General features: G+C 37.8%; 1 protein-coding gene across 1 annotated transcript in view; it reads right to left on the bottom strand.

Moving 5' to 3' along the window:
* Positions 1-1,926: 1,926 nt before the first annotated feature.
* Positions 1,927-27,882, bottom strand: part of Plppr5 (phospholipid phosphatase related 5) — a 102,501-nt gene continuing 76,545 nt past the window's right edge. Inside the window, exons 4-6 of the mRNA XM_057793346.1 lie at positions 27,209-27,385; positions 19,488-19,622; positions 1,927-4,632 (exon numbers count right to left, since the gene is read on the bottom strand). Of these exons, the coding sequence (XP_057649329.1) occupies positions 4,600-4,632; positions 19,488-19,622; positions 27,209-27,385 (345 nt within the window). The 3' untranslated portion in view covers positions 1,927-4,599. The remainder of the gene's footprint in view (positions 4,633-19,487; positions 19,623-27,208; positions 27,386-27,882) is intronic.

Here is a 27,882-nt window from a genome sequence, read left to right as displayed (position 1 = left end):
ACTTGAAGATCATTGTTGTGGGAGTGATATTGTTTAAGCCATAGTAACTAAAATTCCTGAAAGTCAAAACTATAAAAATCAAACTGGTTTATAGGCACATACAACCCAAAGGTATACATTATATCTTATACTATTTATTTTTAATAAATAAATAAATTTATTTATTTTTAGTCTGAGTCACTAACCTTACCTTTTGCATGCTAGGTAAGCACATTTACCATTGAGCCACATGCCAAGCACCCATACCATAGTCTTCTACTTCTTTGTTTTCACATATAAAATCATGACTTCTTCTTTATTAACAAATACAAGGAATTATGTAAAATGTTTATGTCTAAATAAAAACCTCATCAGGTTTGCTGATGCTTTAAGTACGAGGAAGAAAGTTCTCTACAGAGCCGGATCATTTGTGTGTGTAACTGCTACCCAGGGGAGTGGTTATCCTGGTTTAGTTATAAACCAGAGCTGGCTTTTTTGTCATTGCCATTTGTGGAATCTTGGTGTTTAACAGACAGAGTCCTCAAAAACTGTGAGGAATTAAACTCAGGAGGATTTGAATGCAATACTTGAATTTTTAGAAGTTTGTGGTAAATTGAATGTAAATTAAGAACCGGCTTCTTACCCCTCTTGGCACCCACCTCTTTATTAGCTCCTTCTTAAAACTGAGGTGGCTTTGGGACATAGTTTGGTCAACTGAATAAGATGGGCAAGTGACTATGTGCCAGCACACAACACATTTCTGAATTCTCAAGCCATGCTGCTGAGGCTCCTTAGTTACCTGATAGTTTTCTGAGTTATAAAGAGAAGATACTAGATTCTCAAGAAATCCATGACCATGTGGTCTGATAACTTTCATGTACATAAGAAAAGTTATGTATCTTTTAGCTATCATTTAATCAGTACTAAATGTGAATCATTTGATATCTAGAACCATATTTCTTTAAAATGCTGGGTGAAATGAAGGCAGGAGATACTGCTCCAAGGAAACATGATTAAAATGAAGAGTTACTATGTAGCTTGGAAGAGTTTTTCTTTTCTCAAGAGAAAAATAACTCTACCAGTCTTTGACCAATGACAAATTTATAAGAATGAGATGCAAATGTTTTTATTGTGTAAAGTTGTGGCCAATATCACCTTTCTAACAAATGGCATGGATTTGGATTCTCATTGGAACAGTAGAGGTCCCAGTGTGCCCACTCATCTATGTTTCTTTGTTTGAAATTGTTTGGGTAACTCGTGTGAATAAAGGCAGTCTGAGTTTATAATTAATGAGTCACAAGGATAACAGTTTAGGGAAACACAATTTATCATCAATCAACCATATCCTATGGGATCATTGGGCTAAAAAACAACTGTAATCTACACTGACAAGAGAGAAAAATTCAAGTATTCATCTTCTTGACTTGAGATCTGATCACTTGTAATCTGGAATAACATGCTGCCTTGATTTGTATTTCTGAAGATTTATAATTCATAGCATTCATTCATAAAAAAGCAAATTGTGAGATTCATGTTTCCAGTGTGCAAACAGAATCATTTGTCACCTGTTGAGGTGACCTTTCAGAGCACATCCAGAGCTTGACTGATGATGCCCATAGGGACAGGATGAAGGGACATCTGCCTCTTTGTTGCTTGTAATTCACAGGAATAAGAGAAGCTATAAATCACATGCCTGTTTGGTGTCCAAAGTCATTTCCAGAACTTTACGATTTGTAACTACAGAGCTTGACAGGATCCCAGGATGGTTTGTGGAATATAAGGACCATTTACCTGAACTAGAAGAAATCAAAATGGCCAATTTGGTACATTTTTAAACACTCTCCAGCCAATATGAAAACTCTTAACTCTATGCACATTAGTGATCATTCTTTATTCCTCTACCCCAATAAAGAACAATCCATGAGGGAAAGGAAATTTATTTTTTAATTTAATTTTTAAATTTTTATTTGAAAAATACAATACACAGCAGAGAATTGTTCCCTCCCCCACTGTTCTCTCACAAAGGAAGCTATGGAAAATGTAACCAAGATATTTGGCTAGGATAGATCCTGAGAAAAAGAGAGGCCCAGTTAGAAGTTGAATAGACAAAGTCTGTCAAAGAAGGTTCACTTCTCTTTTAACATAAAAGACTCTTTTAAGTTACCTTAGGCATCGGATAAGACTTGTGCGAAATTTCTGCCATGCAAACAGAGGCTACTGAAGTTTTCAGTTGGTACAATTTACACTGACCTGGGCTCCAAGGAAGAGGAATAAAAATGAGGGTCTCTATCAGAAATGTATGGGATTGCCTGCTTTTACTAGACTATGTATGTACATATGTATATATCGAGATTAGTGCTTTCTTTTACAAATCCTGGGGATTGAACCCAGGGCCTGTGCATGCTCAACAAGTGCTGCACCACTGAACACCAGCTTTTGTCATTGTTTTTAACGTTTTTCTCAAATATGTTTTCCATTATTCTCAGTAATAGCATCATGGTTAAGTAATCTTTGCTGGGTTTGCTCTATTCTCACAACTTTAATTTTTCCTGGATTTTATAATTGCACAACTTTCTTGATGCTTAAATAGTAGGAGCGATTTTCACTCTGATACTGTTTCGTTGTTTAATTCATAACTCTTTTATAGTGACCAGGTTTAGGAAGGTGCAAATCTTCACTGACCTTGACGTCCTTACATAATGGTTTCCAAGGGGAAAACCATTCTTTCTTGGGTCCTTCTAAAGTGGGTGTAGAACCACCAGAATTAAACAACCGTAGAAGCCCAACCAGTCACCTGGCCTTTGCTTGGTATTATGCTCATACCCTTTATTCTGGAACCAAACTGCCCATTTCTAGTGCTTTCTAAAACAATGCCTTTAAAAGGTCAAGACACGAAAGCTTGTTCTAAATTGCCAAAAAGAATTGAATTGCTGTAGAGATCTCAATTTTTATAAAAAGGGAATTTCTTTATTTGGCTCTTAGTTGGAAGTGTTTTGACTCTTGCAGGATTGGAATTGGACAAATGAAATCCATTTGTAAGTAACGGAAAAGTCTTTGGTTTTAATTATTTGCTGATTAGAGGGTAAATTAAATGTTTACTTTCAACTATTTTTCAAGACTAGAAAGATTTTTTTTAATCAATTTCCACACATATAAGTCAAAGCATCTTGGGTTAGCTTTAGAGATGCAAAGTGACTCTTTGCTCGATTCTCCTTATATTCTTTCTTTTCAGTTCCACGTGGACGCTGTAAAGTTGGTCCCTTGGCCTCTTTCCTGAACGGCAGCTGAGATACAGAATGAAGACACTTGATTTGGGCTTCCCTTTTACAAAGAGCCTCACATCCAGACACTAGAACTATGAATAGAACCCTAGATAGCTTTGTGTTTGAAAAATGTGTTTATGTTCATTAATATAAGGTACACATTTAATGAGGCAGTTGTGGCATATTTAAGGGGAAAAATGCAAATCCAGGGTAATTCTGAATTTCAGCTTTTTCTCTCTGCTTGATTAGAGGTATGGGATTGGGCATGTTATCAGTCTTGGCTTCGTTTTTCTTGTGTGTAAATAAAGGGATCTTTCAATATTTGTACAGGATTACTGTGAGGATCAAATGATAAAGTAAATATAAATACATATTAACTAAAGTATTAGACAATTACAAAAATATATTAATCATATTTCTAGCATCTACATAATTGTTTGGTAAGATGTGGTTCATTCTCACTTAAATTATTTGAATTCTTGATCAGTAAGAAAGCTTACGACTGGACTACAGCCAATCTTGAGACACTGTTAATGATGGAAAGTTACTCAATAATATGGTATCATGGCTGGTTTGCCTTAATGTATTCCAAATATTGCTGCATTCAAACCATTAAATCACAAGTGTCAAAGAAAAAGTCCAAATAAATAATTTTAATTATGATACATTACTTAGTGACAATAAAAATTGGCAATTTCCCCTTTAAAAGCAGAAGCACCAGTCTTAGAATGTGTAGTATGAATGGTATTTTAAGTGAAATACAGAATAATATAATGAGCAAACAATTTAGTATAGGACATACTTTCTAAAAGTAAAATGATTTCACACGCTGAAATCTGTTAGAATGGAAAAAATGTCATGCTGCATAATAAAAAAGCCCCCGTGACTTTCAAAATTAACTTCAAATTAAATATGCTGTACTGTTGAATAGATATATGAAAAATTAAAAAGGCTTAACGAGTCCAAAATAGAGGGTTTCTCTTTTATACAAATATAACCCACATGGAGATTTCTTTTCACATAGTCACAGAGATTCTTTTGAGAAACTAAAGCGACTATTTTATTTAAGAATTAATTTGTTCATTTTGTCATCATGTTTGTACTGAACACCCACACTTTGTGCTAGGTGGTAGGTGTTGGGGATACAGAAAAGAAAGCCATGGTCCTGCTCTTGAGGAGCTCACAGTCTAGTGGGGGACCGGGGCGGGGGTGGAGCAGAGAGGGTGCTATTGAGTTTTAAATTTATAAAAAGTCTCAGGCAACTTTATAAATTTCCGCGTAATCAAATAAACCTTCTTATGAATGGATGGTAAAGAGGGATGACGTCCAGTGCAGGGAAAAACCATCTGTTTCAATATCATGTGACTTCCGCAAAGGCAGTGATGTGGTTCTGAAAGAGAAAAGGGAATTTCAGAGTCAGGGTCCTGCAGAAACTGATTCTATAAAGTAGTTAGCATTTTGGACAAATAAAGACTTGAGGCCCACATGCATATTGCCAAAACACACAGTGTTGTTAAACTCACTTCTCGGTACTGTTATGTGATGTTAGCTAATTATATCTTTTATTCAGGATTCTTAATTAATGGAATAGATTAAAATGTTATACCTGCTTTGCTCAAAATTAACACTCAAATTTGCGTAGATAAAAATGGCAATACCAGATGCATTAATATTCTGTGGCGCTGTTAATGGGACTTCAGTGTGCAGGCTGTAGCTTCAGACTAATTGCTCCCTGTGAGACAGATGGTGTAGAGTGGGGTGGACAAGTGTTCCGACTGAAATAGCATTCGTTAGTTGACAGAGATCTACTTAAACACTGCACTTTTGATGCATAAATTCAGGCTCCACACCAAAATCTAGGTTTGTTGTTGTTTTTATTTTTTATTTTTTTGGACTACAGAATTACTGACAGCCTCCAAATGCTTTTTGCTTCTTTTGCTTTAAAAAAGCCATCAGTTATAGAGACATAAACTTTTTAGAATGGCTAATGTTGAAATAGATTCAGGCATGTAATATGGATGCCATAGATGCTGAAATATTGTAGCAAAAATTGATATTCTATGATTAATCCTGAAGTATGTGGAATTATATTAAGGTCTAAAATAAATGGCAATCTCGTATCACAGCAACATTAGAAAAGGGTTCTCTCATCACACTGCCCGTTCAAAGTGCTTTTCATAGCAGATATGTTCAGAGTTACAGAGATAGAGACTTAGGTGCGACCTTGACAGAGTTAAAGCCCAGGCAGATGAAGAATAGAGTTTGCTAAGTATCCATTAGCAAGTGTTCTTTCAAGTTCACATCACACCAGCAGGCAAAATACTGAGGCTTGTCCTTGAGTGCAGGGGTCCCCTGGGGAAATAATCACTGTGTGCCTTAAAAATCATTTCAGATCCTGAAATTTAGAAAATTTAAGACAATTTTGATATTCTGCGTGTCAGAGCATCCAGACACAGGTGCTGGGAACCTAGGGCTCCACCAGAGCAACAACTGCTCCTAATCACTGAGAAGTCTCTCCAGGCCAATCTAAGTCCAGTTTTAATGCTTCAAATTCTGTGTGAAAATCTTCATTTTACTATGTACTTCTCTAGGCAGTGTAAAAATAATCATAATGGCATGTAAGTCAAGACTCATTCATTTATGACGTGAAAATTTAGTAGTGGCTTCCTACTTGACAAGATCTGCCACTGACAAAAAAGACAAAAGAACATTCCTGAAAAGTAGTCATAAAAGATTTCAGAAAATAAATAATTTTAAAGATATTAAACTATTTCATTTTGTAAAAACGCTACATTTCTATTGAGGAAAAAAGGGAAGCAGTAATGACAACCGCAGACAAGCTAAGGGAGGGGATGAAGGTCCCTGTGATAGTGCTGGAAACCTGTGCAGAAGGACACAGCTCTCCGTATTCGCGCTAGCTCCGCAGCAGAGCTCCACCACCAGTGCGCTGACGCGCACATACGTTTATTGCCTTAATTGGAGGTGTTCGCAGTGGCTAATCCCCATTATCCAGTCGAAGAACCTGGCAAGGCAGTCTTTATAGGACCTCCCCTGTGAATTTCCTTCTTGATCATCTTCCATACACTGGTTTTGGAACACCTACAAAACGTGGTTTACATGCAATTTAAATATTAACTTTTTCGCTTCAGTGAAAGTACTTGTTGCTTCAGAGGTCTAGGTTGCTATTGTAAGATCACACACGGCGAGTTTGAATAAGGTATAAAAACATGCTAAAGGGATAATGCATTCTATGATCCTCACTAACATGCTATGTGAACATCTCTCCCAAATAATTTGTAAATGAGTATGATCATTTAATAGAAAGAAATGAGTAAAGTTCCCTTTTTTTTCAAGATGGCAAAAAAGACCTCATATCTTAATACAAAGTTGTCAAGTCAGCTTCAGTTTTTAATAAAAAATGGGATATTTGTGTTCTGACTTTTTGACTTAGGTATTTGCCCTCCTTGGGGAAGAAGCTGAATGGCACAGTAGACTCTGCAGACAAAGAGGTTGAATATCAAGTGTTTAAATGTGACCTCCATCAAAAATTCAGCTTTCTCATATACAGAATACAGATATATGTACTTGGATGGATTTTTATTAATGTTAAATGATATATACATAATCTTTCTTGTCCCCATTCCAACCCTCTATTTGTGGTTTATCTATCATTTATTTGTGGTGGATAATATTCAAAGGAATGAGCTAAATATAAAAATTTTGAGAATTAAAGCAAAAAAGGAAAAAGATAATTAAAAATAATTAGTCGGTATTTTTTAAATAAAATTCACCATTTGTTCTTTCATAAAGTCCATAATTCAGAAACTGTACAACTATAATAACCAATTCAACCTCAAAATTCAAATATTTCTTACAAGAAGAATACAAACTCTTTTGCTGGCAAAAACGTAACTAATGACACAAGACAATATATACTCTGTGTTTTGCTACATAAACAACAGTATTTAATTCCAAAGTAAGTGTCTCCAGGCTACTTGTGCAACAGAATACATCATTTTCTAAAACACAAAGTATTTTGCATACTGAAAAACATCTGGCACTAAGGATTCCTGATAAGGGATCATAGACCCACTGTAAATCTACCAGTGAGGTCACTGTTACGTGGATGCTGTCTACCCTTCTCCAGGGGAAGTGGATAGCATGTCATAATCGACAACGCTGCTATGCTTCATTTTGCTGTTTGCTTCCATATTGCATTCATTGTCTTCTGTGAGATAGGGAGCATGGACAGAAGAGCGAAGAGAAAATGCCTGATGTGATGGCTTATGCCTATAATCCCAGCAAAAGAATAGGCTGCAGAGTTCAAGGGCAGGGGTTGCTGCATAGTGAGCTCAAGAATAGCCTGTGTTATAGAGATTCTTTCTGAAGATACCAAAAGTCCAAATATGATAACAAAAGTGGCACCCCAAAAGGAGAATGTGTCCTCTGCTCCCCACCAATGTGCCATGCAATGTCTCCCTCCTAATGATCTGTGAAAGGAGTGAGATCACTTAGTAAAGAGAAATCATTTTAAATTTAGTGATGAAATTATTAGAGCAATTCAGACTGGGGGTCTGGAATTGGTGGTCAAATTCAAAGTAAGCAATTATTTTCTTTAACAAAACTGAGAAGCCGGGCGGTGGTGGCGCACGCCTTTAATCCCAGCACTTGGGAGGCAGAGGCAGGCGGATCTCTGTGAGTTCGAGACCAGCCTTGTCTACAAGAGCTAGTTCCAGGACAGGCTCCAAAACCACAGAGAAACCCTGTCTCGAAAAACCAAAAAAAAAAAAAAAAAAAAAAAAAAAAAACTAGGAATAAGGAAAAATAAAAGCTCAGATAGGAGCTGAATTGGACAGAAGTACTTTGTTTGGACAATATTTCTCTCTCTCTCTAGTGACTTTGTTTGAGTGCAAAGTTTTGTATTAATTCAGAGCTTTCTTTTAATTCAAGAGTTTCCTTTTTGTGCAATTAAAAGGGACTAAAAGCTACTTCCTGAGACAATCCTCTCTGCCTAGGAAATCTGTGGGAGGCTTTTGCTGGCAAAGTAATTAAACAAGAAATGAATGTAGGCTCTGCTGAGGCATTAGCTACATGAGCTTAGGAGCCTGAGTAGCCACAGAAGCTGCAGCTCCCAGTCCAGATTTTTAGATGCTCTGGTGCTCATCCTAGGCTTCATACTGGAGTTTGACTAAATACAGGCACAGCCCCAGAGATTTGGATTTAATTGGTCCAAGGCCTCATACAGCCGCCAGAATACAGAAAGGCTCTCTTGTTGATCCTAGTGTGCAGCCCGAGTTGAGAGCTGCTGCATCAGATCTGCTAACCCATCTGCATCGAGGTCAAGTTCTACTTTCATATCCAATTGCCCAGGAAGCTTGGTGTGCACTGCCCCATCTCCAGATCTAAGCCAGTGCCTATTGCAGCAGAATCCCTGGGCTTTCATCCCAGAACGTTACCAGTTTTCAAAGTGCTATCTTTGGTGTAGGTATCCAAATGGATTGCCCTCTAAGTTTCACGTCCTTCCTAAGACTCAGCACTTTGCTATCTGCCACAACTTTCACCCATATTCTCAGCTATGTTCCTAGAAATATGTCATGTTTAGGAATGTAAACTCCTAGCTTCCCTCATCTAACTGCAAAATTTGACCATGTGAAAACACTTCTTGACTACTAATTCCTATATCGTCCTCACCAGCTTTAGGTCCTAATTTTTTCTCACTCACCTGGACCCCATGATGATCTGACTATGATTAATAGCATCCCCAAACCTCTTATCCCCATGCTCTGACTTAACCTGCTGGGAAATGGTTCTCCTGTCTCTTCCAGGGTAATGCTAGGAAGTGAAGGAGGGTTCCCCCCAATGTCTTTGTCAACCACATCTGTCTCACTGCCCTCTGGGTCTGCTTGCAAAATAATGTACTTCGTCACTATAATGGAAACTCAAAAGGCCCGAGGAATATATTACCAGCTTGTGATTGAGTGTTTATTCAAGTTTAATTTATTGTAACCCTAATAGAAATCACACTGACATTCTTAGTAACTAAAACGTATCTGTAAGTTGCTCTTATGCTTCTTTCGTGCTGATTTAACCTAAGTGCAATCTTGTTTGTTTCGTTCCTTTTTAACCTTTAAAAATGCTTTAGATTGGCTACATAAGCACACAGCAATCCCCGGCAAAGAAGAATATGAGGATGCAGATAAAGGAGCAGGTGCATAATAAACTTCTTTACAACCAGTTGCTGATTAGCACCCAGAATCTTGCCTGTTTCCACAAAAAAATGCACTAGTCAGTAAAAATGCAGATGGCCCACTAATTCCTTTTCCAGGTGTTTGTGTGTGTGTGTGTGTGTGTGAGAGAGAGAGAGAGAGAGAGAGAGAGAGAGAGCATGTGCATGTGTATCTACAATTTATGAATTAAAAATGTTTGTTAATACAAAATCTGTACATTAATTTTATGTCAGCTGCATTCATAATTTCCTTTGATCACATTCAACCTAAATGCCCTCTAATCAGCTTCTGGGAAAAGAAGCTGTGATTCAGTCACAAAACAGAAGACCTTTTGCCAGATGATGGTGGCACACACCTTTAATCCCAGCACTCAGAAGGCAGAGGCAGTCAGATTGCTTTGAGTTCAAGGCCAGCCTGACCTTCAGGCTGAGTTCCAGGAAAGGCTTCAAAGCTGTACAGAGAAACAAAAACCAAACAAACAAACAAAAAAGCACCACACAGAGAAGACTTCACTCTCATCAATAAAAGAATGGGTGGACATCTTATTGACAAGGTAAATAGCATCTAAGGAAGAGACGCATGATTGACTCTGGCCTCCACAGACATATACATAGGTACCCCACATATACACACACATACATGGAAAAGAATTCAAGTAATTATGATTAGATATAGGTCCTTCTTCATTTTTGTTTTATTTATCTGAATACTTTCTCCCTTCCTCTTATGTTTCTTCCATTCCTCCTCTTTACAGCTTCCCTCTCTCCTCCTCCCTTCCATTGCTCTCTCCTACCTTCTTTTCTTTTTATTTCAGTTTTTCATATCTGGTATCCAGCTCAGGGTCTCAAGCACAGTAGGCAACTGACTACTGAACTACAAGCTCAGACCTGCATTTTAATTTTTAAAGAAGATATTCAAATTACTGACTTTTGCTTTTTGACTGTTTCTTTACCTAAAACAATAAATTAAAAATAAAGGTTTTGTTTCATAGGACATTGGACTTGGTTTACTGTTTATTGCAGTCATTGTAGGTATTTAAAAAGTGTGACCTCTGCAGAGTGTTTTCATAGTTCTTAGATGCTCCAGACTAAGGCAATGAGGTGGACACTTCTGAACACTTCTGTGTGTACAAATGCACATGCTGCTGGGACAAGATTGCTCATCTAGCATTCCACCATCGCTTATTCTCTCCTTAACTAATGACTGAATGAATCATATCTACCTAAGCTACACTCATCACCCCCATGCCATTCAAAAGTCATTCTCAGAAAGATGCTTTTATAGAAGGCTGCTGGATAACTGGGGAAAAGGCCTGCCTGTTATTCTTATACCTTGTATAATATGATTCATATATTGTGTAGAAAAATAAATCCTGAACACACAGACATGAAGAAAAAAAAGCAATAATTTGAAACCATGGCACAGGACACCAGTGTATCCAGTGTCTAGTTAGTCCAAAGGATGTGAGTAGCTGCTGCAATTATTCTTTGTTCTCATTGTTTAAAAGCTTTTTTCAAAAAATACATTTCAATCATGTTTCCCTTCCACCAACTCTTCCAGATCCTCCTCAATTTACCATCCATGTAACTTCATGTTCACTCCATCTATCATCTATCTATCTATCTATCTATCTATCTATCTATCTATCTATCTATCTATCTCTGTCTATCTATCTATCTATCTATCTATCTATCTATCTATCTATCTATCATGTAGCTATCTACCTACATCTATCTATCTATCTATCTATCTATCTATCTACTATCTGACTATCATCTAACTATACATCTATCTACCTACCTATATATACACCTATCTATATCAATCTGCCTATGTCTAGCTAAAATAAGCAACAACAACAAAAACTAACAAACATATAAAAGAACAAAAAAAGAAAGAAACAAAAATCAACACAAATAAGCAAAAACAGCCCAGGAATAGATGCCTACTGCATTTTAGTTGTTTCCATTTTCTTTTTAAAGCAAAATAAAATACATGAGAATAGCATGTAAATTTTGTTTTTTAATTAGTTTTAATACATGCTCAAAACTCACCTTAGGTGCCTAAAGTGTTAACTGATTTGCTCCCACTGACTACTGCAACATCTGATCACTACAAAAGCTGTCTTAAGTGGTCCTATAGAACATTACATATCATTCAGCAGCTCCACAAAACAAAGATATTTTCATAGAAATGTAATCAAATCTTAAATAGATGGCCGGTTACTCATGACAATGCCCTGAAATTTCAAAGAAATTTCTCATAGAGAGCACTGAAGTGTATAATCATGTTTGTCTAGGTAAGAAACTAACAAGAAACCCCAGGTTTGAAGTGCAGAGGAACTGGACTTCAAGCCCAGAATTTCAAACCATTGAAAATTAACTCTCTCTCTCTCTCTCTCTCTCTCTCTCTCTCTCTCACACACACACACACACACACATCATTCTGAATAAATTTCAACTCATATTTCTCCTTGCTTCCTGTCATTCCATAATCTGCTACCAAGACAATGGGAAGAGCAGTGCACAGGTCTCCTAGACATTGGGTGCTTGTTCTCTTAGAACCATAAGCATTTCTTTCTTTACCATGACATTAAGCATGGAGATTTATATTGTGATATCTGGAGATTTCTGCAACCATTGCAACTGTTCACCACTTTTCATTCAGCTGATGGTTTTGTTAATCAGGATGTGCATTTACATGGTCAGTTTCATTGATAGGCACAGGTTTGTGAAAAGCCATTTATCATAACTATACAAGGGAGTCTACCCATAAACCATTCTTGCCAATACTTTCCCTTTCTTGTTGGCAAGAAAAAATTGTTTTCCTTTGATTGAGTAATGTCTTATCACCCGAGAAAAGAAAATATATACTTATAGCTGGCTCTACCTACTTATCTTTCATTGGGCCTCCAATATGCAGACAGCCATTACAGGATCACTTATTTCCAATCTAATAAATCCTGCTTTAGGGCAACACACACACTTCTACAAAGAGAAAGTGTGTATGTATTTGTGTGTGTGTGTGTGTGTGTGTGTGTGTCTAGAGAGTCATGCCTAATATACCAGGTCCTTATTTTATCAAGAATAGAAGTGTGTATGGTTTTGCAATATACTCTGACAACCTCCAAATTCCTGTGACTCCCATTGTTTTTTTCTCATGCTACACATTGGTGGCTAGGCTTTGGGCTGCGTGTCTGCTTCTTGTGCTTTCCTGTCCTGGAGTCTAGGCTGGAAAAGACTTCTCCCAGAAGAAGGCACCAGGACAGTCAGGTGGGAAGATATTCCAAAGACCAATTGAGGTCTGTGTTCATTCTATTCACAGACTAATAGCCAAGTCCAAACTAAATGAAGCAGAAAGCATGTTCTGCCTGAAGTAGTTCATGACTGAGAATAACATTGCCTGTTAACACATCTGTAGGATTCTTTCCTCAGTGTTATTAGTTTTCAATGAACCTCAAGTATGTAGTACAAATTTCACTTTTACCTTCGTCTGATTAACTTACCCACCTTAAATTTTTAAGTATTTATTCAAAGAAAAGTTTCCTTAAAGTGTGCCATAAGATATGAAGAAGATTAGATAATCCTGTCACTGCTCTGCTGGCTGCCGTGCTCTAGAAGACAGGCCTTGGTAGAGTGTCTTCTCTATTTGGTACATTTTCTTGGGTCACTTTCTTTCTTGTCAATTTATCCTTTAGTCAATCTTTTTAAAGAAAGAAAATACTTTTAATTTTGATGATATGTATGTGTATATATCCATATATGAGTTTGTGCCCAGGATCGGCATGTACCTGCCACTCAGAGGTGTAAGATCCCCTGAAGCTGTGTTTCAGGCAGCCTACGTCTCCTAACACTGATGCTGGGACTAGAACTTGGGCCTAATAATCTCAGAGCAGTGTTCTCTTTTATTTGCTGAGACGTCTCTCTAGCTCTCTGTATTCCTATCTCAATCTACTTGTTTTTACTTTCCTCAGCATGAATTTTCTTCTTTGTTTATGATTTCTAGAGTTGGTTTGAATCCACCATGCCACCATGTGTGTTCTTTCACTGCTTTTTAATCATCCAACTATAGTTTATCTTTCATTCCATGTGTTCTCTTTAATTTCCTGTTCTGTGGAAAGAAGATACCAAGGCCAATAAATGTAGTCCAATTTCTTATTGTGAGTGTACAGGGGCGGGGTGTTGTAGAGTGTTTGCGCAGATGTGTTCGCTCGTATGTGCGGGTGTACGGACTCTTGTTAACATGTGCAGAGGCCAAAGGTCAACACCAAATGGCATTTTCAATCCCTTATTTTTAGACAGAGTTGCCTCCTGAAAGTAAAGATCTCCAAATGATTAAAATGGCTACCTGTTTCTGCCTTCCCAGCACCACAGTTACAGACACACATGACAGCACCTGCCTTTTGTGTGCATGTCAGAGATCCTAACTCACCCCTCATGCTCATGGACCAAGCAGGTTACTCACTGTATCATCTTTGCTCCATCTCCCTCCTACCCATCCTTGCCTGGGCAATAAAAAGTATCACACTGTCCCTCATGTTTGTCACAGTGTCACACTAAGGGATCTAAATTCATGTTCTGATTACCCCCATTTGGTATAAAGTAGATTTAGCTCAGTTAAATTTCTTAAAATGTGTGAGAAAGGATTCAGAAACAATCTAAACATTTCCCTTATGGAATCTTCAACTTCTATCTGAGTTAAGAAGCTGCAAGATGTGGTTCTCTGTCCTCATTTAGAGAATAAAAATATAAAATGTGTGAGGAGATTCAGACCATGGGAATTTTCAAGACGATAAGTTTATTGCTGTACATTTTCATTCGGTGTTTGTTGACTCACTGCATATCACGGTTCTGTGCAGCTTAATTTCTGCTCCATAAAGTTGGTAGGGTACTTGACGGCAATTATTTCTCTTGCTTTTGATCTGTTTAGCTAATTTTAAATATTTGTTTATATTTATATATTTGAGTGGGTTTTTTTTGTATGTATGTATACCAAAGGTATGCCTGGTACCCAAAGAATAAAAAAGATTGTATCTTATCTTAGGAGACTGTCTGGAGCTAAAGACCACTGTGAATTGTCAAGTGGGTACTTAGAACTGAATGCGGGTTTTCTGGAAGAGCAGACAGTTCTCTTAACCACATAGCCATCTTGCTTTACTGATATTTATTGTTTTGAATGAAAGTAATTACCCACTCAGTTTGGTTATCCCCATTTCATTTAAAAAGAATTCTCTCATTTGGAATGAATCAAGACCAAAGTTTGAAGTGGGGAAGTATTTCTCTCAGCATGGGTTTATTTATGCTGTATCTGGTAGAAATTCCCAAATTTTGCAGTAATTCTCTTTGATAATCAGCTATTATGGTATTAAGGCCTTCTTTATTCTTCCTAAAAATAGGAGACAAAAAACAGTAGAACTATAAATTGTTACATCATCATTTCCAAGAAGAAAACACAGATCCTTGATTTTTGGATTCCCAAAAGGAATTCATAGTGTTTCGAGTTTCTGGAAACATCCTGAAGCTAACAACACTGCCAATTCTGCTGGAAATGAGCCTTGAAGGAGGAAGCAAATAGAATGAGTTTGAGAGAAAGGGAGGTGTGGTATCCAAAGGGAGCTAATTCCCTGGGTATGAGACAGTAGGAACTTTAAGAGAGCCTATAAAGGAAAGATTTCTGCACATGCAAAATCCATAGCCTATGTACTGATAGAACTTAAGATGGCTGCAGGTGGACCAAGGAAATCTGAACCCTGAAGTGAGTACATGGGAGCTACAAGCAAGATTTCTGTGTTTAATTTGGCAGAGAAAAATAGACAGAGCACATTTCTTTTGAGTCAAGTCAAGACACCTACAATACTAGAACTTAGGTGAAGGCAGAAGAATCAGAATTTCAAGGTTATCCCAGGCTACATGGAAAATTTGAGACCAACTTGGCTTACATACGACCCAGTTTCAAGTACCCTAACCCCACTAAAATTTATTTTTAAAATACTTTACAATAGATCTTTTTTTTTTGGATTTTGATGTACCGGTTCCTATTGCATTTTAATACTGTAATAATAGTAATAATAATAATAATAATAATAATAACAAAGCCTTATTGAGTTTCATAGGTACCATACAGTGTTCCAAATATTCTGTGACTAACTTAAGGAACTCTCACATTGGAATCTTTTAAACCAGTTTCCAAGCTGGGCTGTGGTGGTACATGCCTTTAATCCTAGAACTCGGGAAGCAGAGGCAGGCAGTTCTCTGTGAGTTCAAGGCCAGCCTGGTCTACGAGAGCTAGTTCCAGGACAGGCACCAAAGCTACAGAGAAACCTTGTCTTGAAAAAAAAAAAAGCATTTCATAAAATGCTATGAATGTTCAGACTTACTTATCTTTGAGACAACCCATTAGTCTTCCTCATAAGTGATGGTATTTCACCAAATGAAAAACTCCCTGCAATTAAAGGCTACATCACTGGCATAGAAATAAAATATTATAATTATACAGTAAGCTATAGTTCATCAAATGAGTGCTTGGAACATAAGAGGTTTAAAAGTTTACATAACTTCCAGAAGAAGCACGCAAACATGAAAACAAAAGTATGGCATGGCATTATATTAAAGCTATTGACCATGCCCAAACACCAGTGTTAACAGAAGCCTCCTCATCTCTCATCAGAGGACCAGTGTGAAGGAATAAATGACATTCTCCAATGACCAGATATTGAAATTAACGTACTTGGGAAATTTTTACATGACCACCTCTTGTGTTTGGAAATTCAGAAAGAATAGATGGCTCTTGAACTTCCTTCATGTGACTGCCCTCTCGCTCTGGCTGAGGAACAGAGGTGCATGGTCCCTTGGCAGTGAAGATTCAAAGGGTAGAATAAAATAGGCTTCTAAGAAATTCCTAGGATACCTGCCGTAATTCTACCACAATGTGGTCAGGGATACAGGCCATATCCAATGAACAAAGAATTCTGATAGGGTACAGAAATAAAAAGAACAGAGAGGATGTGGTCTTCATACATTACGGCAAGCAAGAAAGCACAAAATCAGCTTCATCTCAGCCTTATTCCCCAAAGTTCTAGACTGGAACACACTGTCTAGAAGAATAAACGCACACCACCAATACGATAGCATACCAGACCTCAAAACCAATCAAAAGAGTGATGTTCGTCCTCATAAACAGTGTTGCCACAAGTGAACTAGTGGGTCCTTCTTGCCTGGCAAATTGATATTATAGCACGCAGGGTCTAGTACTAAATAAAACTACTGCTGTCCTTTCTCCCCCAGAAGCCTACATAGCACCATATAGTACTGTGAACACTAGTCAGACAGGAGAGAGTTTCCTGGTAATTTAAGACTAATTTTTCTTTCCAGCAGCTAAAATAAATGGCATTGTCAGCAACAGGGACTTAACCTCTAGTGTTGATGGGCAACTAAGAATAAGGTAGTAACCTGTATTATTTTAATGTCGATCACTTACATGATGGTAAACCATACTGACATGATATTTTTCATGTAATAACATATCTTCTAGCATGTACACAGATGAGGAGTACTGCTTTTCAAACTTAGTCCTAGGCCTAGAAAATTAGTATTTTACTTAGCTTACAAACTAGTAAGGTTTCACAAGCTTTTTCCATACATCCTTAATTTTGCTTAATTCACCTTCTGGTCTTCCTTTTGTCCTGTGTCCTGTGTCCATCTCCACATAAATCTTCAGCTCACAGTACGCTCTTCTTTCATATCACTTATTGTATTATAATCTCTTACCAAATGTTTTCCCGGTTTTGCAAGATCACATACATTTCATTTTGGTTCAGCCTTTCCCTGGTCCCTCATTTCTCCATTCTCACTGTCCCGCTACCCACTAGAACCCTTCTATCCTCAGCATTACCCCCTCTTTACTTTCATTTCAACTCTATTCTAAAATGCTTCCCAAAGTCATTCTTTTTCTGACTTGTTTCTAGTTTCCTGGATACCACATATACTCCAGGTTTAAAATCATTTGAAGCTAAGAATCCACATACAGAAAAGAATACATGGTTTTAATTTTTAGGGACCTGGGTCACCTTACTCAGTATATTTATATTTTTCCATTTCTATACTTTTTCTGCATAGTCAGTGAGTTTAGATTTCTTTATAGTTGAATAGTATTTCACTGTGTATGTGGGTTTGAGGCCTGCTTGAATTCCAGGTACTGTAAGCATGATCCAATCCTGTGGTTAGGGAAGTCATTGGACCTAGGGGAGCACCTACTAAAGCTGTTTTTTCAAATGGTCATGTTGTCAAATTGTCTTCTAAATGTCTATGGCTACAGTAGTCAACCTGCGCTGCTTCTCACCTTGGTTACAGATGCTTTCTATTGTAGTGGCAATCAGTTAATCCAAAGACATTATCTAAGAGAGAACGATCAGGAGTGCTCAGCCACGGGCAGGACTTCTGCATCAGCTCTTTCCTGCATATGTCTCAGGGAACATCATGGAAGATGGAGTGGAAAGAATATAAGAGCCCGAGGATGAGGAGAAAAGCTGCGCTTTGCTGTCCTGGGCCCACATGATGCGGCTGCTTTTTCAGTGAATTCTAGGCAGCTGTGCTAACCTGCGCACGTCAAGCCAGTTAAAATTTCTAGCACTAGGTGGGGAAGGGCTCCTTAGGCTCCATTCCTACCTGAAGAGCCTTGATAGTTAATTGATGTAGAGGGAGAAAGAATCACTTTTCTTTATGGACTGGTCACTAATACATTAGGCATGTCTCATTGATAATTCCAAACCCATGAGGCATATGGGAAACACAAATTGGACTTAGTGGGTTTTTCTAAAGTAATTGTAAAAGGAGGACACAAATTGAGAGGGAGATGTAATGTGGATCCTAGAAAGTGTAGACGTGGGAGACTGAGCAACACATAAGATCTCTCACCAAGAATACCATTTTCCATAAATAGAACAAACTACGTTGGTACCTGGGCTATGCTGTGACATATGCTTAACAGTGTCCTACTGACCCCATGAGCCTTAAAGAACTCACCCTACCCTACACATTGACTTCTACTCATTCAAAAATAAAACATTTGTTTTCGTTATAGTAAAGAGTATCTTATGGTTTATTCTACACGTGATAAGGCAGAGTGGGACATTGTCTGAGGGAAGGGAGGTAAAGAGTTGGTGGGCTGGAAGGAGAGGGCAGCAGGAGAGTGGTACAAATACGAACAAAGCATAAATGGACATGAATTTGAGAAAAAACAAGGAAGGAGTACATGGGAAGAGCTGAAGAGAGGAAAGGAGAGAAATGATGTAATTATATTTTAATTTAAACTAAAAAGAACTTATTAAAATATGTGAGCCTGGGGCTGGAAAGAAGCTGTGAGCTATCCCTTGAGTAATCATTTAACTAATTACAATTGCAAAGAACCACAGCAGCATTTAGGAAACATACCCTATCTGGTTTACAGAAGTTGCAAGAACAATTTTTAGAAAGTACTTGACTTCTTGCTCCCAGGGACACCCACTGAGACCTGGACCTGCTGTTTCAAACAATGTCTGTGCACAGACTCAGCCCATCCTAACCCTCAGTACCTCTTCCATCAAGGAAGCACAGCAGGAGCTGGCGAACTGCCTGAGCCTTGTGCACTGAGGTTCAGTGCATGTCTCCCGTGCACTGTGTGATGACAGTTTTTGAAGCACTTTCCTATTGATAGAGAACATGGGAAAAATAAAGTATACTTTATATAAAAAAGGACATTTTTGAAAATAAATATCTGCCTACATGTGAGGCAATGAATGGTATTTCTTAGACTCTAGCGAAGTGCTGAATGAGTTCTCTGCATAGTCACCAAGCATGAGGGATATCCATGGGTACTTTAATTGAAGTATGCATTTTGTAAGATGATCTTTCCAGTGATAAATGCTTGCTAAATGACACCTTAGATTCGGAGGTTAAGTAGTCAGACTAGTAGCTGCACACTTTCTGAATGCACAAGCAGAAATAACTATTGAATGTGGTCTAGAATGGAAGTCATGAGTCACCTGCACAGATGCTACTTTTTCCAAAGGGCTTTCTACTCGAGGAATGTTGATCATCGGCATCCGGGCCACACTGTCCCTGTGCATGTGCCCATTTTCTGGTTGTCTTCCTTTGAAATTATTTACCACGCACACAACCTAAAATTTCAGGAAACAATTGCCGTTAAGTAAGTCATGCATCCTGCAACTATCAACCTTCTGAGGAGTTTAATAACACTCCTTATAGCAACCAAGATTTAAAAGTACCTAAATGCTATATGAATAAAACTTTACATCCAGATTTACCATGAATAAATTTCAATAGTTATTCCAATTCAGATAGGTTCAAGAAAATTTACCAATGAATATATATCAGAATGAATCATGACAATTCTGCTATTCCAGAATGTTCATTCATGTATAGACACTATTCAATCCAATCCAAAATTAACACCATAACCTTATAAAAAAATTCACAGCAAGCTAACCTCTCCCTAATGTGACTAACCTCCAACTTAATTTTCATGCTTATTATTTCTCACTGCATCAAGATTATTACATTCACCCTAATCCTTGACAGTTGGCACTCTTTAATTTAATAATATCCATTTAATTATACTGGTTTATTGTCTATTGTGTCTCATATATATGTAAGATTTGAGCAATAGCTTACCAGAGCGACTACTGAAACAGAAGACCCTTCACATAAAGGAAACTGACCCTCATTTTAACTGACTCTATTCTAGAGGCGAAAGAATGTGAATCAAAGCATGCATGAAAATTAAGTTCTTATAACGCTAAAAATATACATTCCTAATGCATCTCCTAAAGTTTCAGATGTAGTAGGTGAAAAATAGGGTATAGAAGACAGAACTTTTAAATGCATTCCAGAAGTTTCTGCATCAGGTGAATCATATTTAAGGAATAATAATTTAAGCCACACAGGAAAATTATTTTTTATTTTGACTTTATATTAACCACTGGGTAATGTGTTTTTTTCTTTACCTGGGATCTGTATTCTAGAATAAATATGTCTTAACTGTAGTTCCAACCTGATACTCATTCTAAATTACACAAATGCTATCTCCATAATGATATGTTTAAATTTTTTTTCATAAATTCATTATTGGAAGATTTTTTTGTTAAACTTATTAATTAATATTCATTTTGTTTCTAAAATTGTTTAAAAATTTATTCTATTTTATGTGTATGAGTATGTTGCTTGCATACATGGATGTGTGTCATATATATGTTTATTGCCAAAGGAGGTCAGAAGAGTTCAGATGGCCTGAAACTAAGGCTGCAGGAGGTTTTGAGCCAACGTGTGGGTGCTGGGAATAAAGCATAGGTCCTCTGCAAGAACAGCCAGTGCTGTTATCACTGAGCCATCTCTTCACCTACATTATTGCCGAGTAATTCTAAATACCAATTAAATCTTGGGTTATCCATTCTTGAATAAAATATACAAGTGTGTGAATTAATAACATAAACTATAATACTTTATATCACAAATTATTTCTTTTCAAGTTGTGATTTACTTTTTTTAAAAAACCTTACTATGTCTTAGAAGAGCTATAGGTTAACAATATAGAGCAAACCCCAAAACTGCAATACCACAGCTTTGTGGTATTTATCTTTAAATAGGGGCTCAAAGGTTGTTATTCAGTATGCTTTTTCTCTTATGAAGTTGTCATTTTTATGATCCCACAAAAGACTAAAAGAAATTGATTGCTCAAGAAATAGAGTCAGAATATTTTGCCTAGAAAGGGGAGTTATTAAATAACGTAGCGAATATTTTTGATGTTGTGGGCTCATAGTCAATGGCAACTACTCAACTCTTCCCTTTTGAAGGGAAAGCAGCAATTCCATTTGTTCAAAAGAGAAAAGACATGTTGACAGTCTGATGAACTTCCCTTACTAAAAGAGGCAGGAGGTCAAATTTGGTCTGAAGACTGAAATTTGATGAATGAGCACTGTTCTAACACACAAAGGATAGATCTAATAACTTTAGATAACAACTCCAATGAAACAAAGAGTTTCATATCCATATCATAACACACACACACACACACACTTCCAGAAATCACTCTCCTAGCATACACTCAGGCAAAATCTCTTACTTCAACTCAGAATTCACTAAACCCACTAGTTTATCTACACAGCTTGTCCAAAAGGTGTTTTTTTTCTGAGCATTCCATGTGCTGGGATTACAGACACGCACATTGCTCTCCAAGCATTTTCATGGGTTCTGGAAGTCTGAACTCCTCACGTACATGCAACGAGTGCTTCTCGCTTTGCCGTTGATGTCTCTCCTGAGCCCTTGGTTTGGCAAGCTCACTGTGTTTCAGAGTGTCTGCTTTGCTATGCTCATATAGAACTCTGAGTCTGTCTGTCAGAGCAGTAGTCTCAGTATGAAATTTCACAGTGGGTAAGGAAGTACGTTGATTCATGTCTCTTCTAAGACACAAATTGGGAGTCCCATCTGAAGCTTGCTGCCTTTGTACCCCACCTGTCACAGTCAGTGGCATCATTCATGAATGACCACACTAATGAATGGCCATGCATTCTGGCCAAAATTGTCAAACTGTATGGTCTATTATCTTTAATTAAAAGTTAATTTCTGCCACGCGGTGGTGGTGCACCCCTTTAGTCCCAGTACTTGGGAGGCAGGCAGATCTCTCTGAATTCAAGGCCAGCCTGGTCTACAAGAGCTAGTTCCAGGAACAAGTCCCAAGCTACAAAGAAACACTGTCTCAAAAAACAACAAAAAAAGATAATTTCTTTTCAAGCACTATGTTTTATATCAATGGCTTCCACTCATTTTAGTTTATATTCTCCTAAAAAGACCACCACCACCCATATTTTTGGTTTTTCTATGTTGTATTAATAATAAATTTTTATGTATTCACTTTTTTCTTCCCATAATTATTATGTACCTTGTGGAGTCAAACAATATCGGCTCCTAATTTGGTTATCTGTTTTTAATCTGTAAAGTGAGGACAATATATCTCAATAAAATGCTGCAGTGATTGTTACTCGTACATAAGATCATATGACAAGCCATTATTGGGATCAACAAAGCTGAACACCTGCTTAACAATTCCATCTATCATGTTTGGGAGAGGTGAGGTTTTTAAGTCATCCATTTTTTGTCACAATAATAATCAGCAACTGCTGCTCAAGAATTAGTTTTGTTGCCGGGCGGTGGTGGCGCATGCCTTTAATCCCAGCACTTGGGAGGCAGAGGCAGGTGGATCTCTGTGAGTTCGAGACCAGCCTGGTCTACAAGAGCTAGTTCCAGGACAGGCTCCAAAACCACAGAGAAACCCTGTCTCAAAAATCCAAAAAAAAAAAAAAAAGAATTAGTTTTGTATTTTGCTAAGCGTGATGATTCTACTCTTTACGCTTGAGCAAAATGTACAGGGATGCAGACAGATTTAGGACACAACATAATTCCTTGTAGGATTCTAACAGCACAGACAGATACATATAGAAGTTAAGGGGAAGATGAGAAGAAGGTAATGACAGGTACAGCCTAGAAAACGTGGGATGTGTCTGAGTTGAATCTTAGCAATGTAGAAGATTGGAATATCGGTGTAAGAACTGGGCATGATAAGCAGTGAAATAAGGCCATGCTTACTACACATGGAAATTCATTGAGTCTTTTAAAGAACTCAGGGTACATGCCGCCCATATACAACACCATATTCCAGATACGTGAAAAGATAAGCAGTGAACAAAACGAACAGAAATATTTCTCCACAATGGCTTATTTGCAAGACAAATATGAGATGTGGTGTCTAGGAGTTGCAATGTGTTAGTGAGAAACAAAAGGAAGGACTAAAGAGAGAAGATGTTCTGAGCATGGCTTGGGGAAGGTTTCACTACATGATGAATAGTGAGCAGTGATTGATGTGTGCGGGGTCACACACATGCAATGGCAGGACTCAGATATCCCTGCCTCTCATTTGCAACTGAAATACACAGAAAGAAGGGTCATTCCCCCAGAACAAATTGTAGGAAAGGCAGGTTTGTTTTTGATAAGGGAAGGAGGCTGATTGTGATTCCATGAGCTGGATTCATGTACACAGAGAAAAGTGCAGGATACTTTTCACTAGGAAATAAGCAATTGGAACATCATGGACCCTGGAAGTGCAGTAGAATGACTGGAGTTGAGGCATCCAGGAAAGTTTGTTTTGCCTTGTTATTGACAATGCATTATTGCAATAATTGCAATATTGGCCAAGCCATCAAGGTGATGGTGTGGGGGGTATCTTTAGGAGTACATGGAATAGGAAGCCCACAGTTCTGGTTAGAAGGACTGATATAAGACACAGAAGGAATAATTGGGAAGTGGAAATGAACTTGAAGTAGATGAGTCACTGCTTGTTGGGGATAGACTGGGAGAATGAGTCAGAGGTAAATGCTAGGTGTAGATAAAGGGTGGTGAGCGGAGGTGTCTTTAGAACAAGACAACAACTTGGAGTAGACTGATTTAATTTTATTTTGGACTCATTTTAGAATCCTAAAACCCTGCAAGATAATTGCAGGACATTTGCAAGCCAGAGTTGGAGTGGCTGCACAAAATTTAAAATAAATGCCCTACTGAGTTATCCAAATAAGGAATCTGAGAGTCATCCCGAGTTGTTTCCTGTCCCTCATCCACATCATCTTGTGTTCCCTCAGGCTCTCTTTCTTCCCTTTCCCTTCCAAAGATTGTCTCTTCTTTCTGTGTCTCTATGGTTCAGTTTAGACTCTGATTTCCCTAGTTCTTCATAACATGTCTCCTCCATCTTCACCTGCAGTGTTATGCTAGAGCATATTTTTAAAGCACAGATCTCAAATGGCAAAAGCTAGTGAGCAGAAGCAAACTACCACTTACGGAACTGTGCTTTACTCATTCCTGTGGCCATTCACTAAGCATGTACTACTTTGCTTAACCTTCTGTAAGTTCAAGAACGAGCCTTCTGGGAGGTTGTGATTGTTCTCATATACAGAAGGATACAGGAGCACAGAAAGGTTCAATAAAGTACTCAATGGGACAATTGAGTACATAAAGAAACTTGGATTCAAACAAGTCCATTCGATTTCTACTCTTTTGAAGGCAGAGCCTACTAACTAACCTACATTTTAAAGAAAAGTCCACATTGTTCTTCTGGCACACAAAACTTTTCCATCCCTCTAACCTTCATGATGGGAGACTAGTACCATGTACCATTCCAGGAAGCTGTTCTTTCTCATTCATAAGCTGTGTCCTGGGCCTGTGCTATTTCATGTTGTCTCTGTGGCCCATGTTTTGTTCTCATTCTTTATGCAGAATCCAGACTTATCCTCTTTATAACCTCCTCAAGTTGATATATCACTTCTTCCTGACAGATCTGTCACCCCAATAAAGTTAATATCTCCAGTACCTATCAATAAATTGTATGTAATCCTCTATAAAGTGCAATGTCTGTTTTCCTATTGGGTTGTAACATATTTAATATCTGAGATGTCTCTCTTTTTGTTCTCAAATATTTCTTCACATCACCAAGTCAGCACTTGTGTTAGAGTAGGGACTTGGCAGCATTTTATTTTACGGTGAAAGACAGGGAAGGGGAGTTTAAGGGACTAGGCTAGTCCCCAAACAAAACTCTAGCTCACGGTGAAATCAAGCCATACTCCCATGAGCTTCCTTGACTTACCAGTTGTCGCCTATAGGCACTCACACTCATAAGTGATCATTAATGAGAACATGATTCATATTTAGCTACATGATTGAAGTACCGTTTTGGTGTGACCTTTTCATGGAGTCATTTTTCTCATGTGTAATAATATTTAAAGAGTGATTTCAGAATGTGTGTAATACACATTCTTGGATTGAATATGCACAATAGAGTGGCTTGAGCTCAGGAAGATCCACAAGCTAGCTCTTCATTTATCCAGTTCTCAGTTAGGGACATATCTGACATGACACTAGGGTCTGGTTTTAAAGGATGGCTAGGATAAGGCACTAAGATGCTCTCTGGAAGGGAAGGAGGATTGCAATGGCCACAGGAAGAACAGTAGGAGGCTGATGAGGCGCCAGGGAAGATAATCTACACCTAGGGAGCTGAGTTCGGTGGCATCATAATTTCCATCACTTTTCTGTTTTGTTTTGATTCTTTTAATCATTAACCGGTCTCAACTGTGATGAATGAAAGCAAGGAAAGTTTGTGATCCATGATTGTTCCTGAGTTTCATGAGGCATTAAGCAACTTCAGAGACGGGGGTTTTAAAGGGTAACTTCAGCCTGTCTGTTGCTATATTTGGATGATGAAATTTAGCCAAAAGATCCTGCAAGACTCAACAGTAAGCAATCTGTAGCTTATCTAGGAGCACACCTGTAACCAAGCAACTGAATCTCAGCTATTCACATCACCTCAATCTCTAGCCAATCAGAGGCCATGAGCTGCCAGAATATTTTCATAAAAGGCAAATGCTGACTGGGGTCCATCAGGTTATTTAGTATCTCTTCCTCTTCCACTGGGTGTACCTGCATACTCAGCCTATGATAGGGACTGACTGACCAACTCATCACAGATTTTTTTTTAAAAAAAACTTTCAATCCAGAGTCCTCCAATGACCTTGAGACACAGTGAATGGCATCACAAGAGGAAAGAAAGGAAGCTCAGGATGCTGAGCAGACATGAGATCATGCCCATTAATTTCCTACAGGAGGTTTTAGAGGAAACATTTCATTTCAAATTCCAGGCACATAATTTGTACTCAAACCTCACACATGTTTTTTTATTGCCCACTGATTATTAACTGGACAAAGGAGGCTGAGGAAGGAAGAAGCAAGTATTGTGAGAACAAATCCAACTGAATTGAAATGCAAGTGTTTCTGAAGTTATAAGTTTTGTCCCTGTAAAAGGGCCTTTGATTTATAAACTGTGCACTTGGTCATCTAAGTAAGATGGTAAAAGTCCCCACAAGGGCTGACGATTTTCAACTCAGGCTAAAAACTTAAATTGAACAAAATTATAGATTCATTCAAGTATATGTTTTAGCAGGCATGTGGGTAGCCCTCCATTAAAAGGCTCTGACATTCTTCACTATGTGAACAACATGACTGAGGATGCTAGTGTCCCCATCCCATCCTCGGACAGTTTCAGTCCCCCAGGAGAAGTGATGCATCTCACAATCTTATGCCACTGGAACACTGGAGATGTGGATCTCATGAAGTGCCCAGACTGAAGAAGGCATGAGGCACTTGGGTCCAGGAGGATCTTTTCCTTCACTAGAGGCAAACTATCCTGAGGAATTTTGTGGATATATAAACAATGCAGTCTACAATACTAACTGAGAAGGAACAGGTGAGATAGCTTAGTGGATAAAGGTACTTGGTGTCCTGAGTTTAACCCTCAGACCTCACATGGTAGAAGGCGAGAACTAACTCTCACGAGTTGTCTTTTGAACCTACACACGCATGCCGTGGCACATGTGTTCCCTGCCCCATAAATTAAAAATGTAAAATGCTATTTGAGGAGGAATGATTTTTAGCTCTACTCCATTTTATATAAAAGTATTTTAAGTGCAGAATTTATTTATTATTCTTTCCCAAACCTAACCTTAAGAAGAATAAATACAAGAAAAAAGAAATGAGCAACAATAAACATATATAATTCACATAATGTATCACAATGATTTATCCTTGCATTTTCTTAGAAGTGATATTCAAGCTTTTTAAAAACAAAAAAAATATTTTTAAAAATCATACTTACCAGAAATACTGCTATAGATATTCCAACTAGAAAGCCTGCTATCACATCCGACCAATGATTTCGATATTCTGCTACTCTGTTGAGTCCAGTAAGAAAGGCCAAACACATTAATCCCAAGCATAGAACAGGCTTAGCAAGTCTGGTGCCTTTGGCTTTGATAGTGTTCGTAATGTACATCTGAAATAGCAAATAAAACAAGACTTTTCACGAAAGCATTTTCTTGGTATACACATGAAATACATTATGTATATATTACAAAAATGCAGTTAACAGCTATATATGACTGTGTAGTTTTAATCATTGACTAGAGTTTATGATTCTTGTAGTTTAAAAAAAATGGTTATTTGTGTTAGGCTACCTTAACCCAGGCTGGTTTCCAGCTCCATACACAGCCAGAGTTGCCCTTGAATGTTAGCATTATAGGTGTGTGCTACCATATCTGTAATGAAGTTTATGATGACAATTTCTTAAATGTAGACTTTAACAGTGCCAATTATTTAGCTTTACTTATCTATCATGGCCATTTCTTTGTTTTTCACCAATTTTATTTTTTTAACTGTTTATATTGAGCTATATATTTTTCTCCTCTCCTGTCCCTTTCTACCCTGTCCCATAGTCCCCATGCTCCCAATTTACTCAGGAGATCTTATCTTCTTTTCTACTATCCATGGAGA

The sequence above is a fragment of the Chionomys nivalis genome, chromosome 18, assembly GCF_950005125.1.
Source record: "Chionomys nivalis chromosome 18, mChiNiv1.1, whole genome shotgun sequence".
In the NCBI taxonomy this organism is placed as follows: domain Eukaryota; kingdom Metazoa; phylum Chordata; class Mammalia; order Rodentia; family Cricetidae; genus Chionomys; species Chionomys nivalis.
Note: the sequence above shows the minus strand (reverse complement) of the source record. Positions and strands in the feature narration are given on the sequence as shown.